This window comes from Protopterus annectens, chromosome 5.part0, assembly GCF_019279795.1.
Source record: "Protopterus annectens isolate FY-2018-M chromosome 5.part0, PAN1.0, whole genome shotgun sequence".
In the NCBI taxonomy this organism is placed as follows: domain Eukaryota; kingdom Metazoa; phylum Chordata; order Ceratodontiformes; family Protopteridae; genus Protopterus; species Protopterus annectens.
This window is the reverse complement of record NC_056735.1, coordinates 483,598,230-483,622,717: the sequence shown is the minus strand read 5'-3', so window position 1 is coordinate 483,622,717 and position 24,488 is coordinate 483,598,230. Positions and strand designations below refer to the sequence as shown.

Here is a 24,488-nt window from a genome sequence, read left to right as displayed (position 1 = left end):
TTTTTCAGTACAATCTCTTTCTACAGGCATCTTGCGTACTGTCAGAACATAAGTGTTTGGCAGACAAACTGAGCATGTTCAGAAGAGATCCTTATGAATAGAAACTGAATTCAGGGGGTCTTCCAAGATTTGATCCAAATGTGGGGACACCTCAAATAGAACTTTTAGCCTCCATCACAGCAACCTGCTAGCAAAATTCTGCTCCAGACTTGCATGCAAGTAGGCATGGAAGACAGATGTTTTATCTTTTCTATCATATCCAGTAATATTCAGGGTCATTCTGAAGATTCAGAAGAACCCCACAGAGGTCATTGTGGTGACTCCCTTCTTGCCCATGCAGCAGTGTTTTTTCTTTACGAAATGGCTATGGGCAGTTACCACAAGCTTCCATGCAGACTGGATTTATTCACACAAGACAAGGGGTGTTTGGTACATCCCACCCCAAACAACTACAACTGACTAATAATCCACAACTAATGGTCAGTGAAAAAATAATTTAATAAGCACAAGCTCAGAAATTCAGGTAAAACACACTTATAACTGTAGCACCTCAGCTTTCCAGCATTCCAGGCAATAAAACACACCCAACAATAAAACCTTGCATATACTCTTTAAATAATTAGTAATCCACTCTAATTATCCAATTAAAAAAAAAAACTTTTTAAAACAATTATATAAGAAATTTCCAGTTGCATTCCATATTTAAACCAGCAGGTGTCATGTACCATACTTAAGAATAAAAATAGTTTCTTTGTATTATGATAATATATTTTTTAAATTAATCTCATTTTCTGCTATAACATGTTCCAAAATGCAACCTTTTAATTCAGTATAAACCCCCGCATGAACTTAATTAAAATGAAAAGCCACTGGACTCTTTAACTTATTGTTCCTTATATCTCTAACATGTTCCTTCAATCTTATTTTAAAAGTCTCACCAATATAAAATAGGTTGCAGGGACACTTGAGAGCATAAATCACCCCTCTAGTATTACAAGATGTAGTTATAGGTTTATATTTGACACCATTAATAACATCAAAAGATTTAACTATATACGAGCATATAGAACAACCTCCACAAGCCCAAGTGCCAAAAGGTCTAATATTTGTCTTACCTCCAATTTGGGGTACAGAAAAACTGTTATGAACCAACATATCTTTTAAACTTCTGCCCCTCTTATAAGCTATAAGAGGGGTATAACATAAATTCTTTAGTCTGTCAGTAGCACCAAACTACAACAGACTGCCTGGATGATAGGATTTTAATACATTTTAAGTACCTTTTTTCCTGAGGATGTGCAACAGATATTAATGGGGACAAGAAAACCTGCTAATAGAAAATATTACATTATTAAATGGAAAACGTTTTCTAGTTAGTGCCAAGAAAAGAACCAGCACCCATTCATAGGTTCATAGGTAGGTACTAGACTGTTGGCCCAAGGGCCTAAGTAAGTCTAGCCAACAAGGTACCTTGGCTTTCGACAGCCAAGAAAATTATTTTCCTGTGCCCCTGTCGAGCAGAGCCACAGAGGTGATCCTAGGGTGAATTTCCTATTTCCCATCCAGTCATCAAGATTTTTCTTGAAGAGTGCTAATGAGGAGTTTTGTTTGATATAGATAGGTAATCTGTTCCAGAGTATGGGAAGTCTCTGGGACAGGAATCTATGCCTCCAGCATGTTCTGTTTATTGTGGTGACAAGGTTTAAGTCCCTAGAGCGTGTAGCTCGGAGGGATTGGGATTTCTTTAAGTGGAGCATGTCCAGCAGCTCTGGGTTTGACATAGCTTTGTATGTTAGGCCGAGATCACCTTGGAGTAGGCGATATGCTACGGAGTAAAGCTGGAGTTTTTTGAGACTGTCAGTGTAGGGCATCTGTTTGAGGCCAATAATCCTCTTTGTGAGGTATTTCTGTGGCCTTTCCAGCTGCTGCAGATGTCTTGTGAGGTACATTAATAAAGGGGAGTTGTACTCTATAATGGGTCTAATGAATGTCGAGTAGAGGGGAACAATGACCTCTTTTTTTCCTGGATGAGAAACCTTTTGTGATGAGGTGTGCCACATAGAAGGATTACCTGACTACTGTGGTGATGCTATTATCAAAGGAGAGACTACTGTCCACCTATGTGCCATGGTCTCATCACACTTTTGTTGTTAAGTAGACTACCACCTATGTGGTAGCTCATGGGTACAGAGTTTTTACCAAAGAGGTTGACAGTGCACTTTTTGGCATTGAGCTTTAGGCCATGGCTTTGACACTAGGCATCTGTCTCAGTGAGGCCCTTTTGTAGGATGTCCACATCGTTAGGAGTTTCAATTATGGCTCCTAGTTTGCAGTCATCTGTGAACTTCGTTACCCAAAGACCTTCTGTGTTAGCCTGTACTTCAGAAAAGTAGATGCCAAACAAGAGAGGACCTAGGACTGAACCCTGTGGTACTCCACTTGTCACTGGTCTGAAGTCGGATTTGGAGTCTGCTACTTTCACAGTGAGGGTTCTGTCAGAGATCCAGTTGGCAACCCATCTTGTGACATAGAGATTTATTCCTAGTTTAGTGAGTTTATTTATAATTACAGAGTAGGGGATGGTGTCAAAAGCCTTGGCAAGATCTAGATAAGCTGTGTGAACCACCTTACCCTCCTATACAGCTTTGGTGACTTCTTCGAAGTCCTATCAGGTTTAGGAGACATGATCTGCCTTTTACAAACCTGAACTAGGTGGGGTCCAGAGTTTGGAGATTACCAATGTCTTTGTTTATAAATTTCATGATAATACATTCCATGGCCTTGCAGACCAGGCTCATTATGCTAATGGGACGGTAGTTCCCGGGTTCTGTGGTGGCTCCCCCTTTGTGGAGTGGAATAACCATCATTGTGTGCCATTCAGTGGGCACAAAGCTTGAGGTGAGGCTATGATTGAACATGGTGCTTAGGTGGGGTGCCATTTCATTCTGTACAGCCTGGGATGTTGTCAGGTCCCATGGATGCTGTGTTATTGGCTTTGGCAAGTGTGGTTTTTACCTGTGCAGCCGTACTTACAGGAGCTTTGCATTCTTCCGGTATACAGATGGGCCCTTTAGGGGGTGGGGGTTGGGGGGGTTAAATTTAGCACTGAACCTATCTGCCAGGATGTTGGCAATATCAGTTGGTTCTGTATATTTAGTGCCATTGTGCTGTAACTCAGAGCAGATCTGAGTATTGCCATTGAGATTCTTGACATAGCTATAGAATGCTTTGTGGTTGTCTTTAGAATCAGTGGTGATTTTGTTTTCATAACTAGCTTTGGAGGACTTTATCAGGGATTTCAGCTTCTTACTAAGGCTGACCAGGGAACTCTTCCAGTCATGGGATTTTACTCTTTTTTTGCAACAGTTTCTTTCTTCTGTTGTAGAGTTTGTTTATGGTAGGGGACCACCAGATTGGCTTCCTTTTTTTTGAGGATAGCATCTTGGTTCTGTTAGGGATAGCACAATCCATGCACTCATGCAAGTGCTTATAAAGTGCATTTTATGTAGGATTCAGCAGTTGTACCTTTATTGTCCATCTGCATGGGTGTCGTGAATTTTGCCACTTCTGTCTTAAGAAGCATGAAGTTGGCTTTGGAGAAACTTTTTACGGTGGTTTCCCTAATGGGGGATGGAAGCGGGATGTGGGTGTCTTGGCTGATTAGCTTGTGGTCGGATCTGACCAATGAGGAATTCACCTCTGGTGTGGAACACCATTCGCCCATGTTGGTAATGACACGGTCTAGGATATTGCTGTTCTGGTGGGGGTGTGGATAAGTTGATCCAAGGCATTGGAATTTATGAATTCCAGAAAATGTTGAGCAAAAGAGTTGGTACATGAGTAGTTTTCCCAGTTAATGGTGGGGTAATTGAAATTGCCCATTATTAGGGTGTTGAGTTTTACCCTAATATTTTCCAGGGTATCAAGAAATGAGGAGTGGGAATCATGGGGCATGGTGGGGGATCTCTAGCAAGTTACAGTTTGGATTGCGGTCTTACCCAGAGTTAGTTGCACTTGGATAATCTTGGATGCATTATGCTGAGCAACTAGCCTGGAGGTTTGGATATCCTTAATGAATATGGACACGCCTCCACCTTTAGTGTTTCGGTCCAGATTAGGTGGCCGAAAGGTGTGGTATGAATTATAGCCTGGTAATGCAGAGGTGCTCTCTGGAGCCTTGAACCATGTCTCTGTCACTGCACAGATGTCGATATTGTCCATTTTAAGGAGTGCCTCGAGGAAATTAATTTTGAGGTTTAGACTACCTGCATAGTTGTGATTACAGGGACTCTGCATTCTTCCTGTATAGATATAGGCTCTTTAGGGTGTGAGAGGGGTGTGAAGTTAGCACTGAACCTATCTGCCAGAACGTTGGCAATATCAGTTGGTTCTGTAATTTTCATGCCCTTGTGCTGTAACTCAGAGCAGATCTGGGTGTTGCCATTGAGATTCTTGACATAGCCATAGAATGCTTTGTGGTTGTCCCTAGAATCAGTGGTGATTTTGTTTTCGTAGCTAGCTTTGGAGGATCTTATAAGGGATCTCAGCTTCTTACTGAGGCTGACCAGGGAAATCCTCCACTCATGGGATTTTACTCTCTTTTGCAACAGTTTCTTCCTTCTGTTGTAGAGTTTGTTTATGGCAGGAGACCACCAGATTGGCTTCCTGTTTTTGGAAGATAGCGTCTTGGTTCTGTTTGGGATAGCACAATCTATGCAGTCATGCAAGTGCTTATAGAGTGCATCTGTGTAGGAATCAACAGTCATAACTATATCGTCCATCTGCATGGGTGTCATGAAGTTCACCACTTCTTTCTTAAGAAGCATGAAGCTGGCATTGGAGTAATTGTTTACCGTGATTTCCTTAATGGGGAGTGTGGGCGAGATGTGGATATCTGTGGTTATTAGTTTATGGTGTGATCTGACCAATGAGGAGTTGACTTCAGGTGTGGAACACCGGTCATTCATGTCGGTAATGACTAAGTCTAGGATATTGTTGCCCCTAGTGAGGGTGTGGATAAGTTGATCCAGGGCACTGGAATTTATGTATTCCAGAAAGCGTTGAGCGAAGGAGTTGGTACATGAGTAGTTTTCCCAATTAATGATGGGGTAATTGAAATCACCCATTATTAGGGTGTTTCTTTGAACCCTAATATTTTCCAGTATATCAAGAAAAGAGGAGTGGGAATCCTGGGGCATGGTGGGGGATCTGTAGCAAGCTACAATTTGAATTGCAGTTTTGCCCAGAGTTAGTTGCACTTGGATAACCTCGGGTGCATTATGCAGCGCAACTAGCCTGGAGGTGTGGATATCTTTAATGAATATGGACACACCTCTGCCTTTGGTGTTCCGGTCCAGGTTAGGTAACCAGAAAGTGTGGTATGAGTTATAGCCTGGTAATGCAGGGGTGCTCTCTGGAGTCTTGAACCAGGTCTCCGTCACTGCACAGATGTCAATGTTCTCCATTTTAAGGAGTGCCTTGAGGGAGTGCATTTTAAGATTTAACTTATAGCATCGAGTAGCATTACCCTCAGTTTTTGCTTGCCTGTTCCTGTTACGGTGGTGAAGTTGTCATTTGAACCTTGCCTAAAAAAGGTACCATAGGGGTAGCAAGAACCTTAGCCAGTATCTGGAATCCCAGGGGTGACAGGTGCAGGCCATCTCTGGCAAAGCATTATGATCTGTCGACCATGTCATCCCAGGCAGCTAGATACTGGATCCCCTTAGAATGAGACCAGAAGCTTAACCAGTTGTTGAAGTCAATCATTTTATCCTTGTACTGCGGTATCATTCTGGCCGATGGCAGGATGCTGCTCAAGGCTAGGGTCATACCTGCCTGGGCTAGAACATCGGAGAGCTCTTCCATGTCTCTTTTCATTTAGTCCAGAGAAGTACGTCTCAGGTCATTCATACCAACATGGACAATGACAGAGTTATATTTGTACTTGTGGAGTGACCTGAGTTTGTGGGTTATATGGTGGATCCTGGCACCTGACAGGCAGCTGACCATAAACTTTTCCTTGTTTAGCCTGGTGAATGGGACATCAGTGTGCCTGACTATAGAGTCACCTATGACTAGTATGTTGGGTATGTTGTTTTGCCTTATGGGCTGTGGTTGAGTGGCACACTGAGTCTGTGGGCTATGTGTCATGTGGGTTGTATTGGGGGGGGGTAGAGATTGCTTGCGTTTCTGCTTTGAAGGTCTCTGTTGCTTGAGCAGATTATTATTAAGAGCCTCCGCGAATGTTTTTGTGGTTCTGTATATGGATTTTGGTCATGTAGGTTTAGTGGGACTGTGTGATGAGTGTGGTGTGGTGCAAGTGTTTACCTTTTCTTCTTGACTGTCAAGTTCAGTCTTGGTTGGAGATAGGTTTACCTTCAGTTTGGCTAGGTAAGTGTATTTCTCCCAGGTTGTGGTCTTGGGTGATAGGAGGAGAGGGTTGTCTGTGTACATGAGGCAATTGCTACATTGCCCCAAGATGCCCAGATTCATCAGATAGACAGGAGAGAACACCGGGAGCTGACCCTTGGACATGCCTGAATAAAAAACTACTTTCCTCTAGACAAGTAAGGAAAGTGAGTATAAGAGCTGTTTTTCTCTAAGCAAGTGAGGAAAGTAAGTACAAAATCTATTTTCCTCTAGGTAAAGAGGAAGGTTGAGTGCTGTAGTAATTTGTAGCTTATTTAGTGCTAAAAACAAGTTCTGAGCACAAATAAGCACATTCAAGTGCTAGAACTAAGAATCTGTACCTGAATCTTGTGGTAGATAGGCTACCTAGTGCTTATCACTCCCACTGATAAGCTAGAATGCTTCCCTCAAACACAGAAAGGCTTGGGGGGCTCAGAAGCTTACATGCAGTCCTGGATACAGCAAATCTGTATCTGGACTACACTAGTTACAGGAAAGGTAGGAAACAAGTACAAACTTGGGCTTTTAAACCAGAAAGTTGAAAGAAATGGAAAAACTGCCCAAATGGCAAATAAACTACAATTTCTGGACCAGAAGGCTTCCCTCCAACACAGTAAGGCTTGGGTGGGGGTCTCAGAAGCTTACACGCAGTCTTGGATGCAGCAAATCTCTATCTGGACTAGACTAGTTACAGGAAAGGTAAAAAACAAGCACAAACATGGGTTTTTAATCCAAAAGGTTGAAAGAGATGGAAAAACTGCCCAAATAGCCAATAAACTACAATTTCTGGACCAGAAACCACTCTTGTGGTAAATAGGCTTACTAGTGCTTACCACTCCCACTGATAAGCTAGAAGGCTTCCCTCCAACACAGAAAAGCTTGGAGGGGGGGCTCAGAAGCTTACAAACTGTCCTGGATATAGCAAATCTGTACCTGGACTAGACTTGTTACAGGAAAGATGGAAGACAAGTACAAACACTGGCTTTTAAACCATTAAGTTGAAAGAGATGGAAAAACTGCCAAATGGCCCAATTTCTGGGCCAGAAACCACTCTTGTGGTAGATAGGCTACCTAGTGCTTACCACTCCCACTGATAAGCTAGAAGGCTTCCCTCCAACACAGAAAGGCTTGGGGGGCTCAGAGGCTTACAAACAATCCTCGATACAGCAAATCTGTATCTGGACTAGACTACTTGCAGGAAAGGTGGGAAACAAACGCAAACCCGGGCTTTTAAACCAGAAAACTGAAAGAGATGGAACTGCCAAACGGCCAATAAACTACAGTTTTTGGGCCAGAAACCACTCTTGTGGTAGATAGGCTACCTAGTGCTTACCACTCCCACTGAGAAGCTAGAAGGCTTCCCTCCAACACAGAAAGGCTTGGGGGGCTCAGAAGCTTACAAACAGTCCTGGATGCATCAAATCTGTATCTGGACAAGACCAGTTACAGGAAAGGTGGGAAACAAGCGCAAACATAGTCTTTTAAACTAGGAAGTTGAAAGAGATGGAAAAAATGCCCAAACAGCCAATAAACCACAATTTCTGGGCCAGAAACCGCTCTTGTGGTAGATAGGCTACCTAGTGCTTACCATTCCCACTGAGAAGCTAGAAGGCTTCCTTCCAACACAGAAAGACACAATTAAATAGAAAATTAAATAATAACAGAAAGACACAGACACAATATTCAATGAAACAATTAAATAGACCTAAAAGTGAAATGCAGTACAATCTTTAACACTACTAGTTTGTACTTAACTCGGCTAGTAATGCAGTTGATTATAGGTATGTAGCAGAAGCCAAACAACTCATATTGAGCAGTAATAAATTCAAAGATATGTTATTAACACTTATAAATACAGAGAAACCCTCTAGGTAAAGAGTTTAACACTGAATATCAATGAAGTGAAACACAATAGCCCCCAGTAACTGCAGAGACAGAGAGAGACCACAGTATTCTATGAAACAATTAAACAGAAAATAAATAATGACAGGGAGACATGGACACAGTATTCAATGAAACAAATAGAAAAATGAAATGCAGTACAATCTTTAACACTGCAAGTTTGTACTTAGCTAGTAATGCAGTTGATTGTAGGTATGTAGCAGAAGTCAAACAACTCCAATATTGAGTAGTAATAAATTCAAAGATATGTGACTAACACTTATAAATACAGGTAAACCCTCTAGGCTAAGAGTTTAACACTGAATATCAATGAAGTGAAACACAATAGCCCCCAGTAACTGCAGAGACAGAGAGAGACCACAGTATTCTATGAAACAATTAAATAGAAAAATAAATAACTACAGAGAGACACAGACACAATAGCCCCCACTAACTGCAGAAGCAATGAGAGAGAGAGAGACTGCAGTATTCTATAAAACAATTAACTAGAAAAAGAAACAACTACAGAGAGACACAGACACAATATTCAATGAAACAAATAGAAAAATAAAATGCAGTACAACCTTTAACACTGCAAGTTTGTACTTAACTCAGCTAGTAATGCAGTTGATTGTAGGTATGTAGCAGAAGGCAAACAACTCAGATATTGAGCAGTATAGTTTCTCTGGTTCTACAATATTTGTGAGAGTTACTATTCTGTGGCCTATCTTGCTTGTCAAACAAGGTTAATTTGTGAGACATTTCAGCATGTCTGCCCATGGATCCCCCGCCTTCAATGCGGTCTCGTGTGAAAATGTTTTTTTTTTTTTTTTAAGGGATTATACATACAAATCCTTCTATAAAATGGGTGGCTCCTCCTTGAGATCTTACTTTTGTGCTAGCAAAAAACAGCTCTTGCTCCATATGAACTTGTTTATCGGGCTGACTTGGGGTTGTTCTTCAGATTGATCACTGATGCAGTGGCCTTAGCTATATGGGTTATATCCAAACAAGGATATAAAAGCTGACCAGCTTCCAAAGTTTCAGGACACCTTCCATGCACTCAAAACTGTCAAGTGACTTGAGCTGACTAAAAGATAAGTTTGGGTGTGAAGCCCTTCTGAGCTTTACTGCCACCCAAAAGTATGCTATTCTGAGGCCTTTGAGAATGAATGGTCAGCTTGTGCTTTTTTTTACAGGGCAGAGAAGTTCCTTTTAGGGAAAAATGTCCATATTTCTAAATTGTGTTAATACTTTATTACTTTCCTTTTCAGGAAAGTTATTTTAAAGATAGAAGTGTTTAACAGACTGTCTCAACACTGTAAAGTTCCATATTTTCAGTTTTAAAGTAACAAACTAACTGAAAACATATTTCCCATGCATAAATTTTGTTTATTTTTCTATTGTGGGGCTGCCACAGTGTTTTACAGTGCTTTTTAATGTTTTTCTGTCAAAAAGTATTTATTTATGGGATGGTAGTTTTATTGGCATTTGCTATTTCTCTTCCCAGGGAATGAGTCACTTTTTTGGCTTGACCATGGAACAGACTATTCGTCCCATGGTCGGTCATTCTTCCAGCGGCAAAATGAAAAAGTTAAGCAAGCAGCCTTTGCTACCATGGCAGGCTAGCATTTTTCTTCAGTCACAGATGAAAGACTCAGCTGTGGCCATTTGTTGTACCTCAGACCATCCATCTTTTACCCCAGATTTCTATGGTGTAGCACCTACAGCCACTATGGAATGGGGTTTAGCCACATACTCTGTGGCTGTTGGAGTCCCCTCATTGGGCAAGGGAGAGCCACTCTTGTTGTTCCTGGGAGAGGGAAAGTTACCCTGTTGTGTCAGAATGCTTTGCCAATCCTTGGGGAGGTAGCTGCTGCTATTAGTAGCACGATTGATCCCATTTTTACTGTCAAAAATAAACAGCAGAGCAAGCATGTATCTACCCTCCTCAACTTTCTTTGGCTAGGAGAAGTTTACTAGGAAAGGCTCTGGGTTTAATTCAGACTATTGATCCTTCTTGTAAAGTAGTTTCTGGTAAAAGAAAGAGCAATTTCTATTTTCCTAAAGAGATTGAAGATTATGAATCTGAGCAATAAGATGCAGGGATGGATTCAGGTTTTCTCATCAGATTTCTGATTCAGACTCAGAGGAGAGCTCATTTTCTTATTCTCCCTGTGGGAGTTGCTCTTTCTCTGAGACTGTTGTTAGAATGTCGCAGTGTTTTCATTGGGAGAACACTGAAGTTTCTCAGTCCCTCAAAAGATACTATGAGTTTACAGAATGATTTTCCACACCTTACACCCTTTCCTCCTGTCCTGTCTGCTTTAGAGAATGTGTGTCTTACTGCCTGCAATGTTCTTGATAGTCATCCAGCTATCCCTAAAAAGGCAGATAGGAAGTCTAAAGTTCCTCAGTCTTTTAAGTTTGTATACACTATTTCCAAACCTGACCCAGCAGCTAAACCTTAGTTGATTCCACTGCTACTAAGCAGTTAGTTAATTCCAATCCTACTATTTCTAGGAATGATGGGGATATTATGGATAGGTATGGGGTAAAACTGTATACTTCTGAAACTTTGATTTTCAGAATTTTAAATTGTCAGGCTGATATGCTAAAGTTCTGACAAATTGTGACAGTATGATGAATGTTTTATTTACAGTTTTCTTGTGAAGGAAATCTGTTTTAAATAACTTAGTGTAATCTATTCCACAGGTCACTACTCATTGTGTGTTGTGAGTGTATGACTGTGTTGATACTGCGTCCAGGGCTGTGGCCACTAATACTGTTTTAAGGAGATTTGCTTGACTGCATTCTCAGACCCTCCCTGATGTAAAAATGAGACTGTAAATTCTCCCTTTGGATAGATATTTAGTGATTGGACCCTCTGCTGGAGTTGTGTTCAGAAAGTGTGATGAAAGAGGCAAGCTGAACCAAGGAATTTCTAAGATTTCTTAGCCCCCTATTTCTAAATTGTCCAAGAGATTTTCTTTTCCTCATCCAATTTTGGCAAAAAAAAAAAAAAAAAACAGAATAAACAGTCTCAAAAGAATTCCAATAAAAGACATTTAATAAAAAATGGCAAGGAGATTTCAGAAAGAAGTCTTAAACCTCCCAAGTCAAAGAACAGTCCAAATCTGAATGATTGTAGATTTTGTGACCTTCACCCATCCTGGCCCCTTTTCCTCTTCCAAAAAGTCCGAATCTCCATTTTTTCTCTTTGGCAACAGATTATTTCAGGCAAATGGGTTCTAAAAATCATTCATCAAGGTTACAGATGGCAGAGGGAGGAAATCCCTCCTTTCCAAGGGTCATTCCTCATCCTGTACATCAGACTCTTTTGTTTCTACCTGTTCTTAATCACACACTGCCACAAGGAGTAATAGAACCAGATTTTCCTTCCCAAGTAGGGAAGGTTTTTTTACAAGGATGTTCCTAGTGCCAAAGAAAGAAAATGCTTGGAGACCAGTTCAGGATCTTTCTTTTCTAAGCTTGTTCCCAAATTCATGTTGTCACTTCACAACCTATTACCTGTTTTTCCTCTTTCAGGTTTCCTGCTAATACTAGACTTAAAAGAGGCTTATGATCGCATCCCTATTCATCCAGACTTAAGATGTCTGTTAATATGATGAGGACACACAAAACCTTATCAGTTCTCTCCCTCATCCTTTGGACTATCCACTGCACCAAGAGTGTTTACAAAGTTTCTAGCTCCAATTATATCTCATTGCAGGTTACAAGGTATCCACATTTTCCATATTTAAATGACCTGCTTATCTTTGCAGAGTCTTTTATCAAGTTGCCATGAATCTCTCTGTTGGGTGAGAGATCTCATTCAAAAGTCTTTGTTGACTACCGAACACCAGATTGTGCTCCTGGGATGCCATCTAGATGCCTCACTTCAAAGAGCTTGTTTTCCACAGGAAAAAAAGAAATAGATCTTTATCTGGATCTGTGTCTAAGGTTTTCCACTCAGACGGCAGTCATTACCACTGGCAAGATTTCACATGAGAAGGATACAGTGGTATCTGAAATCTCTTTGGTTCCAAGATCAACACCCTTTATCTTTTTTGATCCCTGTGTTGAAGTTTGTCTGAAGTGAAATCCGTTAGTGGAGATGGAGACAACAGATATCCTTAAATCTATGTCTCCCCTTCTCACTCCCTGCACCAATGCAGTCAGTCACCACAGACACTTTGGACTTTGTTTTGGGTGCAGTTTCTGGAGGGATAAAAATGGAAGAGGTGTGGGACACCAAGGAGAGATGCAAGCACATGAATATCAAGGAGAGGCTTACCTTGATCAAGGCACTCAACTCTCTGAACCATCCTTGGTGCCCAGGACCTCTTCCAGTGATTACACACAATACCACAGTCATGAGGTACATCAACAAGCAAGGGGGAACCAGGTCATACACCCTTTGTAGGCTAGCCATGTTAGCTTGGGATATAACTTCATAGCAGAGTCTCACTCTACAGGCATCCTACATTCCTTCAGAGCAAAATTATGTGGAAGTCAAGCTGAGTAGGAGCAACACAGATTTTCATGAATGGAAACTGAATTCAAGGGGTCTTCCAAGATTTGATCCAACTGTGGGAATACTTCAAATAGATCTTTGCTTCCATTCACAATGACCTGTTGGCAAAATTATGCTCCAGACCTCCCTGCTAGTAGGTGTGGAAGACTTTTTCTTTTCCAAAGACAAGAATGTTCCTGCATGTTTTTCCACGAATATCCAAGATGCATCTGAAGATTCAGAAGGAATCCACCAAAATCATTGTGGTGACTCCCTTCTGGCCCATACATTCATAGTTCTCCCGTCTTTTAGAAATGGACAGGGGCAAGCTTCCTCACAAACTGGATCTACTCACACAAGACTGGGGTGTTTGATACACCCCAATATCAATCATAGTCAGTTGACAGTATGGATTGTAGGGTCTTAATTCCTTTTTGGTACCTGTTTTCTGAGGATGTGCAGCAGAGTGGTCTGTTGACATTCTCTTTACATGCTAACATATATTGCACCTCCTTGGAATGACACCAGAAACTAAGCCAGTTATTAAAGTCAGTCATCTTTTTTTCATATTATGGTGTCATTCTTGGAGAAGGTAAAATGTTGCTCAGTGCTAGGCTGTTACCAGCCTGGGACATGTATTCCAAGAGCTCCATGATGTTTCTCTCTAGGGAGGTACATCTCAAGTCATATATACCCGCATGGACTATGACTGAGTCATACTGGTACTTGTGGTCCAGTGACCTGAGTACATGTATAATGTGGTGGATCCCGACACCTGATAAGCAACTGACTGTGACTTTCTCCTTACTCAGCTTGGTGAGAGGGACATCAGTGTGTCCCACATGGAGCCTCCAATAACTAGAATAGATTCTATGGTGGCTTGCCTTATGGGCTTAGAAGTAGAGGCTCCATGGGATGTGGCTGTATGTGCTGATGTGAGTGTTGTTTTAAAAGAATGCCTTCAGGGTTTCTGAGTGTGTTTGTTAGGTGTACATCATCTAGAAGGTCTTTGGGGTTTAGGAAGGTTACATTTAGGTGTCTCAGCATATATGGATCTATGTGTCTGCTTTGAATTGTGTGTGATGAGTGCAGTGTGCGTGTATTGCTGACGACCTTTTTGACATTAGGAGTGCTTTTATGTGAAAGCTTTTTTCTTCAGTTACATTGTGTAGGACATTGCCTCAGGATGTCCATATCCACCAAGCTGGTAACAGATAGTGGAAAAGTTCATATCCATGAAAACAGACCCTATTTTATTGATTAGACAATTGGAGTGAGAGTATAAAGTAATGTCAAGAGTATCTGGTTTGCAACTCTGGAGGCAGTTTTGTCACTGCAAACTAGTTGTCCTGTGGGAAAATAGGCATTGGTGAAATTTCAGTGGTGCTTTACTGGAAAAATGTCAACTTAAGGTGTCTGTGGGAGTACAGGGCACTGCCAAGAACTTGAAGGTAAGTGAAAAGGGTGACCCGCATCAAAACAGATTATATCCAAATGGTTGACTCATGTTTTAACCTTTTGTTATACCCACTACAACAAAATTATGATGGGCAGTGTCAAGGCTTATTATACCCAGGCCTTGACTTCATATATGGCTTTTTGGAAAAGGTTTAGATTTTGGAAGTATTCTATAAGCAGCAACTTTGAACTCTACTCACTTTTACAAAGCACTATAAATTAGATTACTTCTCCAGGTCCAGGACAGGCTGTGGTAAGACTATTGTCCAGGGGCTCCTGGACTCTCATCCTTCCTCCTCACTGTCATATCTAGCGACTGTAATTTACACATAGAGCTTAGGCTACCACAGTGATGATCCATATGAAAAACATAATGCAATTGTTTAAGTAAGCTTACCATAACAGTAGATATTTGAATGATCACTGCTGCAGTAGTCACTCTCCCTGCCTCCCTCCATCCCCCTTATTTTGTATGTTTTTCCCCCATGGGGTGGCTATTTAGTATTATTTTTCTAGTGTTGTCCTTGTCACAGTTTTATCTTCCTTCTCTCAGCTGGCATGAAAGTTCTGGGAAGTTTGATGCCTAAAACCCGATTTTACATCTGCTCAGATGAAGCTGAATAACTGTTTGGGCATATGGAAGAACCCTTAAAAGCTTTGGAAGCTAGTTGACTGTTATGTTCTTAGTAGAATAGTTTTTTCTAGGAGACTGCATATATATCTATATCTATAGTTATATATATCTATCTATCTATATATATGTATATCTAAATCTATCTATATCTATATATCTATATTTATATCTATATATCTATATATATATATATCTATATATATATATATATATATCACCCTTTAGCTTAGGCAGCTGTAGCAGTAATCATTCAAACCTGTACTGTTATTATGGTAAGTTTCCTTACACAACTATACTTTACACTTACAAGAAGTAAAGTTCACTACAAAGTAATGTCAGAAACAGTGTAGTGGTCATACATAAAGAGCTTAATCATTTCTGCAAATCAGAGTGTATATTCAAGAGGTAGTGAAGATGTAAGACATAAGAAATTTGTCATTGTCTGCTTCTTAAAGTACAACTTATAAAGGAGGTTATATGAGCAGAATAAGATAAATAAATTAGGAATCTAAAATCACTGGTTGTAAGATGTAAGCCTTTTTAAAATGCATTCTATCAAAAGCTGAATAAATAAGCTGAGGTGTTATGACCTGTAGTGTAGGTGTTGTTGTGTGATGCTGTGGTCCTTGGCACCTGTAATGATTATCTCAGCCTATGAGATTTTTAAGATTTATTTATGCAGGAGGTTAAATGTTCATAATGATTTTTAAATGTGTTTTGAAAATAGATTAGCAACCTATAATTTAGGTAGGGAGTATGTTACAGAATTTGAGGGCGGAAGTGATGAAGGACTTGAATGTGATTTTCATATAATGTGGTACAACTATTAGAATACCCTGAAACAATGCTGATGGGCTCAGTGACCTGAGACACTTTTTTGGTAGTAATTGTTAAGACTAGGGCAGCTATCTTTGTGCAGAGGTTTACAGAAAAGTGTCACTGCTCTAATTGTGTCTGAAGTTTTGCAGGACTTTTTTTCAAATGGGTTTAAACACTGCAGTTGTTTGGGGGATTAAATATAAAAGACCATGCATCAGTCTGTTACTTACGATTACTAAGGAGGGTGATAGTATACTTTTACTAGCAACCACTATGAAATTTTGCTGGGCCAGAAATGATTAGCAAGTTTGTAGTAGCATTTGGAATTTGCATACTATATGCTTTATATGGTTATTTACTGTTAGTAGAGGCTTGTTGATAGAGTTTAGAATATGTCTTGGTAGTTAGTTGAAATATGTCTTCTTCATTTTTATTAATTTTACTGACATTATCTGATCTTGCACTGTTATTTGTTTCAGTTTCATTGTTGAGATGTTTATATGTTAAGAGTTACTAACTTATTATATTATGACTAATAGTTGTAGTAGTAATTATGAGAGTTGGCATTAAATTTTGGAAGTTGGGTATTTTTCATTGCTACTAAAAGAAATGAAGCAGTTCATGGTGTGATTTGTATCACTACATTCTGATTATTGTATATCAGTGCTTCCCAACCTTTTTTGATTTGTGTATCCCTTGACAGTCCATTTATCTGAATTTCATCCCTCATATTTTTGTATGTGAATGGAAAATGCATGTAATTTTGGTACCCCCCCTACACACACACACACACACACACACACACACACACACACACACACACACACATGCATGCACACGCAGTCCCTTAGGGTTGCCAGCTGTCCGGTTTTCTGACAAATTGTCTGGTTACCAACTTCATTCAAAATCAGACACGTGAAATCCAGTTTTGTGTTGTGCTTTGTAGGTTCCACCACCGTTTGATTTTAAGGAGAAAGGCACACGACTGAATAAGGAATAACAAAGTGCAGCTGCAGGCATGATATATATCACATGCACATTAGACTATTCGTTTCAACTTTCTCAGCATACTACAGTTCTACAATACACTTGTTGCTATTTTATTATTCAGCCTGAAATGAACTGTTGCTACAGAAGGTAAAGATTTCACAAGCTCTTGCAACTACCCCAGTTAGCACAAGGACGTTCTTAACGTTGGTCTGCTCACCTTGTTGGTGTTGGGTCAAGATGAAAAGTGAAGTGAGCTGCATGATGGTTTCTGAGAAATGTTATGTACATCGGAAGCCAAAGAAACTCAAAACAACACCTTTCCCAACGTGCTGTCCAACCCGCGGTTAATATAATTAATACTGTTTTTAAAAAGAGGCACGCCACTAAAAAAAAAGAGTCTCGATGATGCCGCCATGGTCGCACACATATAATTTAAATACGTCATCAGGAGGTAGTAAAGAAACGAAGCGTCTCCATTGGCTAGCCAAGCTAATTACGGCTGAAAGGTTTCACCATTCAGCTGCAAGGATGCTGTGGCACCGCCTATCATAACGTGCATTTAGCAACATTTTAAATTAACTTTACTTAGCTTTAAAGTTTGTCGTAGGTAGCTTAGGTGATTCATTTTGTCTCTTTTCAAATTAGGAATGCTGTGTGAAATGTTATTTAATATTAGCACAGTATATAGCGTTGTGTCAGCTCTCTGGCCTTTTACCATTGAAAAATACAAATTAATCGCCGTTCGTGGTCGTGGTTACTGCCACTTACAAAAAAAGTAATTTGGGGGGCACTTATGTACTGACTGCGTACTTTTGTCAGAAGAAGGGATATAATGTTTGGAAAACAAAATACTATTATGTTTGCAGTGTCCTTCACTGTGAACTCCAGAACGGTCTTTCATTTATGAAGCCAGATCTGCTTAACAAATATTTTGTGGTATAGTATGTAAGGAGTGAGAATACAGGTTAGACTGGATCCACCAGTATGAGCAGTTACTGTCTGCTTCAGCTCGGTTTTGTGCATGTGTGTGTGACAGAAAGAAAGTGGAAAGCATAACTCTCAACCTCTTGGCACAAAAAATCTGGACAAACCAAAGGTAATGGGGGGGGGGGGGGGGCAAAGCCCCAAACATAGGGATAAATTTTAAATATTGCTCTTAATAAACTTAGAAAGTTGCTAGAATAAGGTCTTGTATCACCATACATTTTCTGAAGGATAAATTCTGAAAATCAAATGGGCTGAATGTGGGCGGAGAGGGGGTGGGGTGGGCGGTGTTACTTGTGACATGAGGGGTGTGGCTTTACTCCAGTTTTAGCCACAATGAAAGGTGGCAACCCTAAGTCCCATGCAGCCATTCCAGTGTCTTATTACTTGCCTATTTCTCCCCAATTGCCAAAAACACTGTTCAACATTCTGTGTGCATGTTGTTTTCTGCTTTACTTCTACAATTATTACAGCTATTTGGATTTCATTTAAAACTTTTATTTCAAATTTTATAGCACAAACACTGATAGACATTTGTTAAATAAAGCAATACAGTTCCACAATGAAAACAGACTTAGTGTTAAAACTTTCCAGCCCTTGAAACTCACATTCATTAAAACAACATTGAAACCCACATTCAAAGGAAATGCATCTGGCAGTGGCAGATTAGGTTTACTTTTGGGTTATTACAAATCATAGGCCCCTTGCACACATTTTAGTATTGTCATTACAATCCACCAATATCACTCAATATGCACAATCTGTACAGAAGTAAAAGTAATCTGAATAATTCTACATTAAAGAGATATGTAACTAATGAAAAGGTTGCTGCTAACAAACAACTGTATATTTCAGTGTTCCATCGTGACTAGGCCAATGGCCTTTTTTCATGACAGACCTAAGCTGATATTCATACTGACTTTGGGAAATTTGTTCAGGACAACTGAGAACTTCCTCTGTTCTTTTTAATTCATGTTGTGGGATGTTTATAACTGATCTCAGCACTAACTCTGACAAATGGAGTTTTATTTTATTTCTCATCAGAAGGATTGCACACTCAGGAGTTCAGCACCCCTACCATATTTCACTGCAGTGTTGGTTTTGGAAAAATAATCCAACTACAGGTCATGGATTCTATTCCCACACCAACACCAAAGGTGTATGCTGTCTGTTGAGGCACTAAGACAGTAGGATTGTAGCAGTAAGACACACACACACACACACACACACACACACACACACACACACACACACACACACACACACACAGACAAGAGCACTTTTGTCTTGATTTAGGTTCTCAATACTTGACAAAACAACTTTCCTGGGTGGATCAGTAGAATAGGTAAAATGAGTAACATGATTTCATGTGTAGTAACCACAGCAAGCCAAGAAGCAATGAACGAAGTCACAGCGCATTTCCACAGAAAATATGTTTATTCACCACAAACAATACGTTAAGCCCTCTCATTCAAGTGTATACTGAACTTCATCAGAATAATTAAGTCAGTCTCACCTTGGTAGTTATAAAATTTCAAAAAATCACATGACCAGCAAAGACTAAACACTTAGACACAGAGGTTTACAATTCAAATTCTAACCCAAGTGACCCCCCCCCCCACACACACACACATATATATGTCATAATACTTCAATTTTAAAATGGGAGCTAATGAACAACACTCATTTAATCCTGGTTGAACAGTTGCGTTTAACTTAATGTGCCATAAAACTTCCTTATAATTTAAATGTACTGCAGTGGTTTTACCTTGTTCATCAAATTTAACATAATTTAAAGCATGAAACTTAAAATCATATCCCTGGTTAGTACTAATATGCCTATACAATGCACTGGTAAGTTTTTTATTCTTTATATCTGAAAAACTCACTAAGCTTTGCAGAAAAACTCACTAAGCATGGCATCAACCCCTATATCCCTAGGTGGGTTGCAAACTGGCTCACAGAACCCACAGTGTGAAAGTAGCTGACTCCAAGTCAGACTGCAGATTAGTCCACGAGCAGAATCCCACAAGGTTTGGTCCTGGGTCCTCTCCTGTTTGGTATCTACTTCTCTGAAGTCCAAGCCAACACAAAGGGACTTTGACTGACAAAGTTCGCAAACGATTGCAAGTTGGGAACTATTATTAACTCCCTAAGTGATGTTGACATCCTACAGAATGGCGTCACTGTGACCAACGACTGGTGTCAGAACCATGGCCTTAAGCTCAATGCCACAAAATGCGTTATCATCCACTTTGGGAAAAACTCGGTTCCCATGAATTACCACTGAACACAGAAGACATTATAAGAGATTTGGGAACACAGGTTGACAGCAACCTCTCTTTTGATCACCACATTGCCACTGTAGTCAGAAAGTCCTTCTATGTAGCACATCTCATTACTAAGGGTTTTGCATCCAGGAAGAAAGAGGTCATTGTCTCCCTCTACTCTTCCCTCATTAGGCCAGTCATCGAGTACAATGCCCCATTTAGCATGTACCTCACTAGACACCTGCAATAACTGGAGAGGCTGCAAAAGTACCTCACAAAGAGGATCCTAGGCCTTAAACACTTGTCCTATATGGACAGACTCAAAAAACTCCAACTATTCTCTGTCTCTGCTTGACTTACAAAGCCTTGTCTGACCCAGCTCTGTTAGAAATGCTACATCTAAAGAAATCCCAATCCCTCCGCACCACACACTCCATAGACCTCAAGCTCATTACCAAAATTAACAGAACATGCTGGAGGGACAGGTTCATAACCTAGAGACTGCCCATGCTATGTAACAGACGTCCCATACATGTCAAGCAGAGCACCTCGCTGACTTTCTTCAAGAGAAATCTTGATGAGTGGATGGGAAACAGAAAATTCACCCCAGGGATAACAGTGGTGGCCCTACTCAACAGAGGCACTGGGAACTAAGGTCAGGTGGCACTATGCCAGGGTAATCCTATGGATAGGCTTGTAAAGACCCCAGGGCCATTAGCCTAGTACACACCTATGAACCTAAAAATGTTCGTATACTCGCTGTCTTAGTCTCCTTGAACTCTTCCCTTTGTAAAAACTTGAACATGTGTTACATAAGGCTGCATATACTACGTTGCAAGAATTGCAATTAAAATATTGGTTGCATCCATATTTTCTGTTGACTATGACCATATGCTCTTTACCAAGTATGGTTTTACACTGGCAACAACTCCCACACTTGTATGTGCCAAGTTTTCTTGTGTGGGTTTGTCATACTATGGGTGTTACCCCTTTCTAATAATTGTTTAAAGGATGTGTCCTTTTTAAACACTATCCTAGGTTTTGTTCCAAGTTTTTGTATTATTTATTTATTTATTTTATTTTACATTTGTTTACCGGGAAAGGCCGACTGGAATGAGGTCCATTTACAGCGGAGGCCCAGGGAGAAAAGCTCCACAAGAACATAGTTTACAACAGAAAGATTCTATACAGTTGTATATTTACAATCAAAGAGATTTCTCATGTAATAGTCTATACAATGTATGCAATCAAAGAGATATAACATACAATAGATTGTTCTAAGGAAGCTTAGATTATACATAGTAGATCCTGGATGTCAGTACTGGTAGAGTTAAACACACATGGACTGATACAATCAATAACTGATTAATAAATAATAGGCTGTGGGGGCATTATCAAGGAGAACAGCCCAAGCCACATAGAAAGAATACTAGGCTCACCTGCATATCACTGTCCTAGAGATGAGAGCGCTACTTCTAGCATTGCAGTCCTTTCAAGACTCTCTTCCTCTGGGGACCATTGCAGTCCAGACAGAGAATATGTCAGTAGTCTGGTACATAAACAAACAAGGAGGAACCAAATCTTATCCCCTATGTCAAGAGGCTTTGAGAGTATGGCAGTGGGCAAACTCCACTCTTTCTGATAGCAACGCACATCCCGGGAAAATCCAGTATGATAACAGACAAGCTGAGCAGGGCAATTCTATCACCTCACGAGTGGTCCCTAAAGAACGAAGTGGCAGAAGGGATATTCCGCATATGGAGTCAGCCTTGCTGCGATCTTTGCCACACCCACAAACACGAAGTGCAGCAGGTACTTTGCCCTAATCCCCCCCGCCGGGGGAAGCCCCAAGGGATGCACTTGTACACAATTAGCCCACAGGTCTCCTTTATGCATTTCCACCATTACTTCTGATACCCAAAGTTTTACAGAAAGCCAGTGCTCTGGGAAGGACCATAATTCTGATAGCCCATTACTGGCCTCGCCAGATTTGGCTCCCTTTTCTTCGGTCTCATCTATTGGAAGAACATTGGATCCTAGACCCAGTTCCAGACCTCCTGATTCGCTCATCGGGGTCTCTCCAGTCTCTCAAATTGACAGCTTGGCTGCTCTAATTCCAAACATAGCCAGGCTTCAGAATCTTTCACCTGTAGCGCAGCATATATTGACATCCTCTCACAAATCCTCCACTAGAAGGGTATATCTCAGCAAATGGAAAAGATTCTTACTATAGGCATTACAAAATCATATTGATCCTTATTTAGCTCCAATAGCTTCTATTTTGGAATTTTTGACAACAATTTTCAATAAGGAAGCAGCTGCCTCGACTATTCGAGTTCAATTGGCTGCATTCTTCAACTTCCATCTTGGTGAGGAAGGGTCTAATATCATGTCACATAGACTCTCAAAGGCATTTCTCAAAGGGACTATACATTTAAGACCACCCATCAAATCCCCTATTTCTCCGCAGAATCTAAATTTTGTTCTATCATGAATAATTCTACCACCTTTTGAACCAGCCTCTTCATGTGACCTAAAGTATATCACACGGAAAACCATCTTTCTAGTAGCTATTACTTCTGCTCGGAGGGTTTCAGAGTTACAGGCCTTGCCTATTAAACCTTATATGATATTTCATAATGGTAGAGTGTCTCTTTGGACAAATCCCTCATTTTACTAAAGGTATGTTCAGAAACAAATCTCAGTCAGTCTATAGAGTTGTCTGTATTCTTCCCCAAGTATGGCAGTAAGACAGAGTATATGCTGCACAAGCTTGACATTCGCCGACAGCTCTGCTTCTATTTAGACAGGACCAAGGATTTCAGGAAAACGGATGAACTATTTGTTTCCTTCTCAGACTCCAGGAAGGGTGCTCCTGTTATAAAAACCACTTTATCTAAATGGTTATCGGATTGTATTGCCTTTATTTATAGTTCAGTGAATATACCATTACAAGACAAGATAAAAGCCCACTCAACTAGAACTGTCTCCACATCCTCAGCTTTTTCTGTCAAATTAGCAATAAATACAATTTGTGCAGCATCTTCTTGGTGAAGGCCTCATTCCTTTATCATTCATTACAGAGTGGATAGGGCCTCCAAGAACAGGGCTTCCTTTGGTACCACTGTTCTGAAGAATATACTCCCACGAGCCACCCAAGAAGATGGTGCTTGGGACACTATCCCATCAGTAAACTTCACATAAAGAAGTTATGTACTCACCATAACTTTCCATGTGAGTTGTTCATCTTCCCTTCATTCTTGCGTCCCACCCTCCAACCCCCTTTCAGGCTTCTTGAGGATCGAGAACCTGAGGTGAGGCATGGCTGTAACTGTCCTTTAACTAGTGTATTCTATGTTGTTGCAATGTTGGGAGATGGCTTATACCATTGTTGGCAGCAAACAAGATCTGAGGGAAGCACCAGTGGATCATGTGATAGGGAATAGGCCAAGAGCTGGTTGAAGACCTCGAGCTTTTGCATTTGGGAGAGTCAGAGCCGAGGATCGGCTCCGAACCCATCAGTAAGAATGAAGGCAAGATGAACAACTGACATGGTGAGTACATAACTTCTTTTTTTATTTTAGAATCTTAAAATGCAGTAAATGTGATTATTTTGCAGTATGTTTCTGTTTTCATTGACATAATAAATGAAAAGTAATCACAGGTCCAAATGCTTTTTCTAGTTAGCAGCTTTCTCATAAAAAATGATCAGACAAATTCTCATTTTCATTTTGTGTGCCTTTTCAGGGAGTTTGAAAATCTGAACAATCCTATAGATATTGGTATAAAACCAGCAGCAGGACTGAAACCACAAGTGATTTCAGTCAATAAAATGGAGAAAATGGAGGGCAAGAATCTTTTTATTTCCAAAGGTCGTCTTCTAACTACGCGTGAATTGGCAGCTAGAGAAATCACATCATCAGACAGGCCGGTAAGTGAATAACATTCTTGGGAGAATTTAAAATATGGACATAGTAAACTGACTTAATATGTGATTAAGTTCCCTTTTGCCTAATGTGTGAATGCTGGCCTATTTTGTTGTTTAAACTAAAATTATCTTCTCCATTGATTGATGCTGTTAGGCTGGAACAGGGTCATCACTTGGAAACTATAGATAATGGAATTTTGTAATACCATTGTACTTTGTGCTGGTATGTACATGTGTGTATGTGTGTGTCTAAGCCAGCTGTTAGAATGATGGAATTTGCAGGATCCATACCATACTTTGTGAAAGGAGAACTTAAACAGCATTGTCTTTTGATCAATATAACTCATTGCTTTGTCTGTCATGTGACTGCTCTAGAAGCTCAGCAGCTGTGACATGGGATCTTAAAACATATGCCAGTGAAGAATTGCCTTCAGTCAGTCACATCTCATTGTAATTTTAGTTCCTAAACAAGTGTTACCCCACACCCTTCTCCTCCAGAAACACTGCTTCACTTCCGCTTCCAGCATAAATCATCAAGTTCCAACTTGATGAAGACCCAACCCACACTAATCGACTCATTTAAAACTCACCCCAAAGAAA

At 40.3% G+C, this 24,488-nt stretch overlaps 1 protein-coding gene across 1 annotated transcript in view; it reads left to right on the top strand.

The window, feature by feature from the left end:
* Nucleotides 1-24,488, top strand: part of CFAP47 (cilia and flagella associated protein 47) — a 7,413,452-nt gene that overhangs the window by 1,123,908 nt on the left and 6,265,056 nt on the right. Inside the window, exon 11 of the mRNA XM_044071840.1 lies at nucleotides 23,708-23,891. Within this exon, the coding sequence (XP_043927775.1) occupies nucleotides 23,708-23,891 (184 nt within the window). The remainder of the gene's footprint in view (nucleotides 1-23,707; nucleotides 23,892-24,488) is intronic.